Genomic DNA, 10,044 nt, shown 5'->3' with positions numbered 1-10,044 from the left:
TAATAAAAGTAAGGAAAACAAGTTCACAAGTTCATTTCATCAACCACCCTACCATCACCCAACCCCAACCACTCCCAACCCCCACCCACGCCATCACCCCACCTCCACTCACCACCCCATCCCCCCTACCTCCCCCGTCGAAAATAAATTTTTTTTGGAAAAACGTTTTGACACTATTTTTTTACTTTTTGCACCCCCCACCATAACCCCGCACCCTACAACCCCCCCTCCCCCAAAATAATTTTTTTTTTTTTTGAAAAAAAAGGCTTTGACTTTTTTTTTGCACCCCCACCCCACCCAGCACCCAACTCCACCCCCGCACACCCCCCCTCCCCGCACAAAAAAAATATTTTTTTTTGAAAAAAAAGGTTTTGACTTTTTTTTTGCACCCCCACCCCACCCAGCACCCTAATCCACCCTCGCCCCCCCCCCCCCCCAACCCCTGGGAAAAAATATTTTTTTTTGAAAAAAGGTTGACTTTTTTTTTGCACCCCGACCCCACCGAGCACCCTACCTCACCCCAGCACCCCTACCCCGCACCCCGCACCATCCCTCCCACAAAAAAAATTTTTTTTTTTTGAAAAAAAAGGTTTTGACTTTTTTTTTTTGCACCCCCACCCCGCACCCCCCACAAAAAAAAAATTGAGAAAAAGGTTCTGACTTTTGTTTTTGCACCCCCACCCCACCCAGCACCCTACCCCACCCCACACCCCCACCCCCCACAAAAAAATTATAGGTTTTGACTTTTCTTGCACCCCCACCCCACCCAGCACCCTACTCTCCCCCCACCCCCCCCCCCCCACCAAAAAAATATTTTTTTAGAAAAAAAGGTTGACTTTTTTTTGCACCCCAACCCCACCGAGCACCCTACCCCACCCCAGCACCCCCCACCCTCCCTCCCACAAAAAAATTAAAAAAAGGTTTTGACTTTTTTGCACCCCCACCCCACCCCACACCCAACACCCTACCCCACCCACAAAAAATTATTATTTTTGAAAAAAAGGTTCTGACTTTTGTTTTGCACCCCCACCCCGCACCCCCCGCCCCCCACAAAAAATTATTATTTTTGAAAAAAAGGTTCTGACTTTTTTTTTTGCACCCCCACCCCACCCAGCACTCTACCCCACCCCGTACCCCTACCCCCCCCCCCCCCCCCCCAAATTGAGAAAAGTTGACAATTAAAAAAAATTGAAACTTTGCGTGGTTAAAAATTAAAACTTTTGGAGGGGGTCATGGGGTATTTGGGGGGGGGGAGGGGGGCGTGGGTGGTGAAAAGATTTTTTTAATTGGGTAGGGGGTGTAGAAACCCGCAAAAGACAATAAAAAAACTTCAAAAAAAATGTTAGGGTTGGGGGAGGGGGGGTGATATGGGGTTGGGTTGGAGTTGGTGAGGGTTGGGGGTGCAAAAAACAAAAACAAAAAAATCAAAAGAAATTTTTTTTTGGAAGGGGGGTGGGGGCGTAGGTGGGTGGGTGGGAGTGAGGTGTGGGTAGGTGGGGTGGGGGTGGGGGGTATGGGGTTGGACTGGAGTTAGTGAGGCTTGGATGAGTATTTTCCGAAAAACATTTTCTATCGTATATGAAAAAATAAGTAAGAAATTCACTTATTTTCCACTACTCAAACGAACATGAGAAAATAAGTGATAATCTTGCTTTCCCTAGGGCAAGAAATTCACTTATTTTCTAGGAAAACATTTTCCTCTATACCGAACACACCCTTAGAAGCTGATAATCTTGCTTCCCCAGCTAATTATCTAGGGCAATTCCAATCTTTTTGTGGTTTTAATTCAGTTACATACAGTTTAAAGAGCAATCGAAAATGTTGTTGGAGGAGCAACTACAGGAAAATGAGAGTTCAAAAAAATTTGAAGGAAGCGCAGGTCATAAATTCATAATGAAACCAATATTCATTTCGATTTGCATTAACATAGAAAAGCTGAATGTATTTACATCATCCATGATTTACAATGTCAGCTTTCCTAACAGAGGCATCATCTGTGCCATCCCACAACTGGGCTCCGCTATAAACTATTCTATGTTAATGGAGTCCAAAAATGTAATTGCCTGTCTAGAATTATCACGAGAAAAAGAAGACGAAAACAAAATAAAAGAGGAAAAACGGAACTACCTCTAATCATCAAAATTGTGGGCTGACTCAAAGAATGTACACTTTGTACATGGAACGCGTAGCTAGATCTCATCCCTACCTTGATCAGCATACTCCAATGCAAGGTATGCAGAAGGCACACAGACAAGCTTAGATAATTAACCATTAAGCTTTGCTAAGAACTGGCCCAGGTTATACTCCTCCGTGTATTGTGACTGATCCCAAAGCTCCTCCAATCCTCCGAGAATGGCTTTCAATCCCTTCCCATTACGTGGCAAGATTGAGTCCACATCAGAATTTTCATCAGTTCTTTTGGATCTACCGGCTCCCTGAGAATAATCAGCATTTGTAAGTTAAATAGCATGCATGCATCTCAAACTCTAAAGAAATCAAGAGAGAGACTATAGATTCAAAGCTGAGAGTTAAATCACCTTTTTGCTTTCTGCCGAAGTAAATAGATCAAGTAACTGATCTGTATTCATCGTTTTCAAACTTGCATTGTCTGCATTGATCACTGCATTGGCAACTGACACTTTGAACCTTTGGAGACTCATTACTTTTTCTTCCAAGGTTCCTCGCATAATGAGACGGTGAACATTTACAACTTTTCGCTGGCCCAACCTGTGAGCTCGATCCATAGCCTACAAAAGGATATAAAGAAGTTATGCACCTTTCCATATCATCTTGAGCAAGCAGGACATGAGAAGATTCAACAAAATGCTGGACTAAAATAAACACAGCAGAAGAACATCAATTACTTGCAATATATCAACTCCACATCTAACAACCCAACACAGATATGTATTATCTGCAAGAAGTAAATCAAAATACCCAAGATAACCATAAATTTGGCAAATATATCCACATTGTCTTAATATTTAGGTACTAAATTCTCAAAAGTAACACCAAAACTTATCAGCATCAATTAAGACCAATTATACAGAAACTACAAATGAAACATCTTATAGTGCTCGGTTGTTCGTAAATTTTAACAGGTGTTCTTTTTGGTTTTTATGTTATTTATAACCGTAGTGTCTGGGCCAGCTTGTGTGCACCTCGACTAATTCCACGGCGTATCTGCTATCTCTCACCAGTACATGCACTGGCTAACTGTTTTTGCCTTGGTCGGAATTTGAACCCGATACCTCATGGTTCTCAACCCACTTCAATGACCTCTAGGCCACACCCTTGGGTTCTTTTAAGTTTATTACTTATTCTATTAATCTTGTTCTCAATGTTGTGATTGAATTGGGTGGTACATTTACCAAATTATTGTGTATGCTCCATAAGTCGTTCTTCTTTTCTTTTTGTTGAGATAACCGTGGTGTCCGGGGCGGCTTGCGCGCACCTCAACTAATTCCACGGGATTGCCACCTCCCACCAGCATCAGGTACCAAGTGGGGATATGGATGGATAGCAAATAACCTCCCATACTTTATTGCAGACTTAGTCTTGCCTACTAAGAAGCAGAACAGCTAAAATAAGAACCTGAACAAACTCTCTCCCTACTTTCAATCATCCAGGGTTTATGACCACTGAAGCGGCAAAACAAAGTCAAGGAAGAGGCAAGAAACGCATAACCCCAACAAAAGATTCAAAATTAGTTGGAGAGAGAGAATTCTCCAACCCCCACCCACCATGCAAAGTTCCCCCCACCCCCCAAACCGAAAAAGGAAACTAAAACCTAAACATTATCAGTACAGTTTATCTTTAAAAAGCCTAAAATGAGCCAAAGAATTATGCAGCCTATGGTTTGGGACCATATTCAGAAAAGGGGGAAAAAACTGCAAAGAAAGGGCTAATTCTCTATACCTGGTGATCTCGCATTGGATTCCAGTCATGCTCCATGAACACAAGGGTATCAGCTGATGTCAGGTTCAAACCAAGCCCACCAACTGCAAGAAGTAATCGTAAATGAGCACAAAGTCTTCCACTCTACAGAAACCATGTCAAAATGTAAAATCATACCATGTGTAGTAAGCAGTAAAGCGTCTATAGTAGGATCCGAATTGAAGGCTTTCACAATGTCAAAGCGCTTTTCTGGTTCAACTGATCCATCCAGCCTCAAGTAAGTAACACTGCTCAATAAAGGGGTAAAATCTCTTTAGCTACTGAATGTCAAACCAAAAGGAACCGACTCAAATACTTCAAGACAGCCTTTAGTTAAAATAGGTGCATCCCTGATCCTCTACCATCTGTTTTCGTGGTTCCAAGGCTTTCGCAGGAGCGGTAGCAAAACTAATAATTGTGAAAGTCGAGATTTGGCATACAAGGTCCATTTATATCCTAAGACGATCTCACATTGTCAAAAAAAAATATCCTGAGATGATCTCGAATACCCGAAATGACTGGAAGTTAACAAAATAATTCCAGGTGCATACATAGAAGTGAGAAACCCACAAAGAATAGAAAAGGCTTACATGAAGGCTTACAGAGTCACGACTTTGACTTCAGCTGGGTTACAAGTCATGATGTAAACATACAACAATTTGATTAAACAAGAAATTCATAGCAATTCCACCCATACTCAACAAGACAGCAAAAGCACCAACAAAATCCTAAAAGCTCAAATACATATAGAAAAATAAGATATTACTCTCTAATTTATTTATTTTTTGATCAGGTAAATAACTTCTTTCATAAACATGGCCAAGTTGAGCCGAGGGTCTCTCGGAAACAGCCATCCTACCTTGGTAGGAGTAAGGTCTGCGTACATTCTACCCTCCCCAGACCCCAAGATGTGGGATTTCACTGGGTTGTTGTTGTTGTTGTTGTTGTTGTTGTTGTAGTAGTATAAACATGGCCAAGTTGGCTGTATACAAGGGACTTTCCAAGTGGAACCACGTTCCAACCCCTCCGTCTTCTTCTCCTTGTCCCGCACTTCCAACTGAACATCAGATCTTTCACTGTCTTTGGCATTGTCCATGGAGTGCCAAACCACATAAACATATCCCACCATAACCTCATGGTTAGCCCGCAATGTAGAAGAAGCTGATCAACGTCCTCGCCTGCCTCCTTATACATGTAACACCAACTAACGTAGACAACCTTCCGCTTTCTAAGATTTTCCGCTGTTAAAATCACCCCTCTAGTGGCTAGCCAAGTGAAAAAACACCCCTCCTACGGCAAACTTGGAATCCATATTGCATTGCATGGAAAAACAAGCTCCTCCCTAACCAAAAGTTTCTCGTAGAAAGAGTTTACAGAGAACACTCCATTATTTCTCAGGCCCACCACCAATCATCAAGATTATCCACCGATTGACTTGCCTATGTAATAAGGTTAACAATCTGTGAAACTCAGTCACTTCCCAATCTTGAAATTCCCTTCTAAATCTCAAGTCCCAAAAAGTCTCTCCACCTTGTGTCCACCTAATTTGCTGAATTGTCAAGTCTCTTTGGCAGTACAAACTCTGAAATTCATCTTTCAATAAAAAGTTCCCACACCAACTCTATATTACTCTCTAATGTAAAGATAAAGGGCAAGATTCCCAAATGCCATTTTATTTTAATAAGTTTCAACATAATGGACACTCAATCTAACTCAAAAGCTAGCTCGAGAAGTGGGGATTATCCAAAACCATATAGGGAGACAACAACTCATTCCCTACTGGATGTAGGATATTCTAACACCTTTCTCGCCTACAATATAACACGGGGCCCAACATTGGGTAACCAAGAATAAAGATTGAATTGTCATTTCAAAAATACATTTTACTACTATATAGAAGCATGGGCTAAACCCATGCTTCGTAGTCAGCCACGGACCCAAAAAAAAAAATTAGGTGGCCCCACACTAAAAATACCCAGCAATATTTTAAAAAAAAAAAAAAAGTGGACCCCAAATTAAAAAAACAAGCAATGTCAACAAAAAAAAAAAAACATGCACCCCATATTAAAAATCAAACAATATTCATGTAATTCCCAAAGTATCCCCATTAAGTCAATAATGGTGGATTCATTGCCACATGCGTATCAACCCATTAGTGGGAGCAAATGAAATTATTGTACAGCAAAAAACATGGACTCCATATTATTGCTTTTCTTCAAAAGGTTAAGTAACCAAATCATACAATTTCCTTTCTTTTCTTATATTAGCCTGAGATCTAATCTAGATATTTAACTGTAGTATTTGCTATTCCGCCATGTCATTTATTTGTTACGTTTACTAAAATAAATATACTTAAAATATTTATATTTTAAAATAAGATAGAATTTAATTACTTTTTCATTTTTATTCTTACTCTAATAAATGTGAAAAGATATTAATGTCATAAAAGAAAAAATAATATTAAATGGAGATCAAATAATTAATAAGGTAAATTAGTCAAATTATAATTCTAATTGACGTTTCCTTACAAAACCGTGCAAAAGACAACATGACAAGTAAAATGAGTTAAACCAAGAATATTTATCAAAAATTAAAAAATAGTAGTTCTTCGTTTAAATAGAAAATCAAATTTCTACTTTGTTTTGTTTTAAACATATAAGATTAATTTAATAATTTGAATTAGAATTATCCAAATCAAAATTTGATAAAAAATAATAAGTATTGTTTAGGTCCAATCTACATACATTAACAATAGAATATTTTACACCTTTAAATTAATCGAATTAAAATTCAAAGTATCAACTAATGCTTAAATATTGCTATTGTTTTATCTCAAAGAGAGGAAAATAGTTTCCTTTTAAACAAGTCTTCTCTTTTAAAAAGTATTAATAAATTTTTGCCAACTCTGTATTCGTAGCAAACACTAATATAATAAAGTTTTGGATACGGAGCACAAACTATAATATTATATTAATCGTGTTTTGAACATAGTGTGTGTGTGTGTGTATATATATATATAAAACAGTGCCAACTTATGTATGTTTATTAGCAATATAAAATACTCCCTCCGTTTCAATTTATGTGAACTCATTTGACTGGGCACGCAGTTTAAGAAAGTAGAGAAGACATTTAAACTTATGGTGTTAAATAAGTCACATATTTTGTGTGGCTATAAATCATTGCATAAAAGTAAATTGTTTCCAAATTTAGAAAGAAGTCATTCTTTTTGGCACGGACTAATAAGGAAATAGGTTCACATAAATTGAAATAGAGGGAGTATATATTATCACTACCCAAACACAACTACATACACATAGATACACTGCATACGCCGTCTAGTAAATTTTTTAAAAGCTCGGGTTATGTTCAGGCTCTTTTGTTCCTAAACTAGGAGAATCGTGGGACATCAAAAGCGGTAAGTTGATTATTTTGCTTGTGGACAAGACTTATGAAAGTACTACTCTTTTCTGACCATTCAAAATTCTCGTCATCGGCTTCACCTATCACCTATCTCAGGAAACACATTAACTACCTTCAAAAAGAGAAATATTTGGAGTGGTGAAATCCTTGCAACAAAAACATCGAAATCCCACAAGTGGGGTCTGGGGGTAGAGTGTATGCAGACCTTGCCCCGACCTTGGGAGGTAGAGAGGTTGTTTCCGATAGACCCTCGGCTTAGGATAAAGCAATATCAAAGCAGGTAGTGGTAAAATCTTTCAAAAGAGAAATATGCAGACTGGAAGTACATGAAATGCTACCACATGCTAGTCCTCCCATCCAAAATTGTTTATCCTAAAATTCTGGGGCTAGAAAACAGTTGAGAACATATACAACTTGTTGACTCAAAATACTGCAAAATATTATGTGGCTTCTAATTTCATATTCTGTGTTCTAAAATTTAGAGAACAACTAGAGGTATAAATTCCAAAATTTATGTAAGAATAGATTAATGTCCTAATATCCAACTGAATACCAGTTCTACAAGGTGAAATGCGAAAAAAACTAAGTTACTCGGACTCTTCACTTTCGGTGCTGCACCCGTGTCGACACGACATGTGTATGGGTGTGGGTGTGGGATCCGTACCCGATCTGGTCAACCGCTTTTGGGTACTTTGACCAAAATCAACGGAGAAATTCCGGACAGATTCAATGATTTTTATAATCCAAACAAAAGCTGAGATGGACTTGAAGAAAATGGAATACCTTGTATATTGAAATTTCTTTCACTCCTTTTCCTTTTATCTCCTTCTGAGATTCTCCTTTTGATCAATATTTTCTCCTCATGTTTTCCACATAATATCTCATAATTTAGGTTTTATAATTCTATTTTTAGCCGAATCCCCGTACCTGTATCCATACCTGGATCCGTATCCCCGAATCTTAGAATTTAGATCATGAAGGATCCGACCTCTAGATCCGCACCCGAATCGGACACCCGCACCCGAGTCCGAGTAACTCGGAAAACTACAGAATGAACTAATCTTGCTTTCTCAAAAGAAAAAGGTTTAGTCAATATATAACCAATCTGTTTATGTAAACATAATTGCAACATAGATGGTTCACAACATACAAGCCCCTAATATCCGAAAACCTAATCATGACAACCAAGAGGCCGTCCACATGATAACCCAAGAAATACATTACAAGATGCCTCAACCTCTGAAAATAAAGGTCACAGATATTCATTGGAAATGGAAATATAGGCAGGTTCAATTTACTTCAAAAGGAAGTTACGAAAATTAAAAAAAAAACAAGAAAGAACAATTCTTACTTTCTCATATGATTTTGAAACAAGTCTCTCTCAATGATATCCAACAAGGCCTGCAAGGTTCGGGTTAAATTCCAGGCCAATACAGGAACAGAATCAATCACAAAGTAACTTGAGAAGTTCAAGGCATTACCTTATGCTGTGCAAATATCAGGACTCTGTGCTGTCCTACACCAATAGGGCCTTCAGAACCTGAATCAACACCAATTCCACACTCCGAAAGGATCTCCTGCAAGGCGACTAATTTGGGAGAGTGGTGGAGTTGATGGAGTTCTGAAACAATGTCAGCACCAGGAGAGAAGAGATCTGACACAATAGATGAGAGGGATTCTGAAACTCTCTCCCCAAACACGAGCAAAGGGTGACTACAAAGTTTAAGCAAGTATTGAAGTGCCTGAAACAACAGAGATATTAGACCACAACCACAAAAGAGATAATCACAACTATTCTCAACTTACCTGGAATACATGAGAAGATGCTTTTGGCAAATCATTTTTTTGACTTGCATCTGATTCATTGTGCTTCACCATGCTGGAAATTTCTTGTCTTACATGTGAACCAGAAAATTGTTCGTAGAGTTTTAGCTGAACAGGACTCAGGTCACAGTATCTATCCTGAATAATTTTCTCTGGCAAATCAGATAAGACTTCATCTTTAGTCCGGCGAAGGAGAAAAGGCATCACCTGTCAAGGAAAACCTTTCAGTTTGAGTCTAGATGAGAAGTAAAAAGAACTGAGAAGGCCATATGCAAGTAGAAAGAACCCACCTGCTTGTGCAATGCTTCCATAGCAAGCACACCTGCTTCAGCATCCTTGGCTGAACATTTGGGATCTCTGGCAGCTAGTAGTGGTTTCCCGTAGGAGGCATGAAACTGTTAAAGTTAACAAATAAATGAAGTGTCGTAACAACTTTGGATCGATAAGAAATGTGTAACTGAACAATAAAGTTTCACTAAAGCATCCACAATAAATGCTGAAAGAAACGTATGATGCCCATAATCAAAATGATAGGAAAATCCCACTTACAGTACCAAATGGGAAAGATTACAATGCTTCATATGACAACCATGAATAACATTTTCCAGGGAATACCCTACTTGCAATCTCCTTTTTATTGGTTCTGTTATGGCCTTTTAACTTTTAAAGAAAAAAAAAATTGTAAAGAAACTCGTTTTACTAAGAATAATTGGATTCATTCGCAAAGAGCCAACTGCTACCCCAAATTAAACCCGTGTCCTAGTTAGAAACATAGCATATTATAATAATTGTTGTTTGCTTCCATGTCTACCATTTGCAAATTTTTACTTTTAAAAAAATAATTGTAAAGAAACTCGTTTTAAT

The 10,044-nt window shown here is 38.6% G+C and overlaps 1 protein-coding gene across 3 annotated transcripts in view; it reads right to left on the bottom strand.

Moving 5' to 3' along the window:
- Positions 1-1,894: 1,894 nt before the first annotated feature.
- Positions 1,895-10,044, bottom strand: part of LOC132635558 (TATA-binding protein-associated factor BTAF1) — a 44,709-nt gene continuing 36,559 nt past the window's right edge. For all 3 annotated transcript variants that reach the window (XM_060351989.1, XM_060351990.1, XM_060351991.1), the window contains 8 exons: positions 9,471-9,575; positions 9,163-9,387; positions 8,838-9,098; positions 8,708-8,757; positions 4,075-4,184; positions 3,919-4,001; positions 2,538-2,747; positions 1,895-2,435 (listed from right to left, as the gene is read on the bottom strand). In XM_060351989.1, coding sequence (XP_060207972.1) covers positions 2,265-2,435; positions 2,538-2,747; positions 3,919-4,001; positions 4,075-4,184; positions 8,708-8,757; positions 8,838-9,098; positions 9,163-9,387; positions 9,471-9,575 — 1,215 coding nt within the window. In that variant the 3' untranslated portion in view covers positions 1,895-2,264. The remainder of the gene's footprint in view (positions 2,436-2,537; positions 2,748-3,918; positions 4,002-4,074; positions 4,185-8,707; positions 8,758-8,837; positions 9,099-9,162; positions 9,388-9,470; positions 9,576-10,044) is intronic.

Source organism: Lycium barbarum, chromosome 4 (assembly GCF_019175385.1).
Source record: "Lycium barbarum isolate Lr01 chromosome 4, ASM1917538v2, whole genome shotgun sequence".
NCBI classification, from domain to species: domain Eukaryota; kingdom Viridiplantae; phylum Streptophyta; class Magnoliopsida; order Solanales; family Solanaceae; genus Lycium; species Lycium barbarum.
This window is presented reverse-complemented; position numbering and strand designations above follow the sequence as displayed.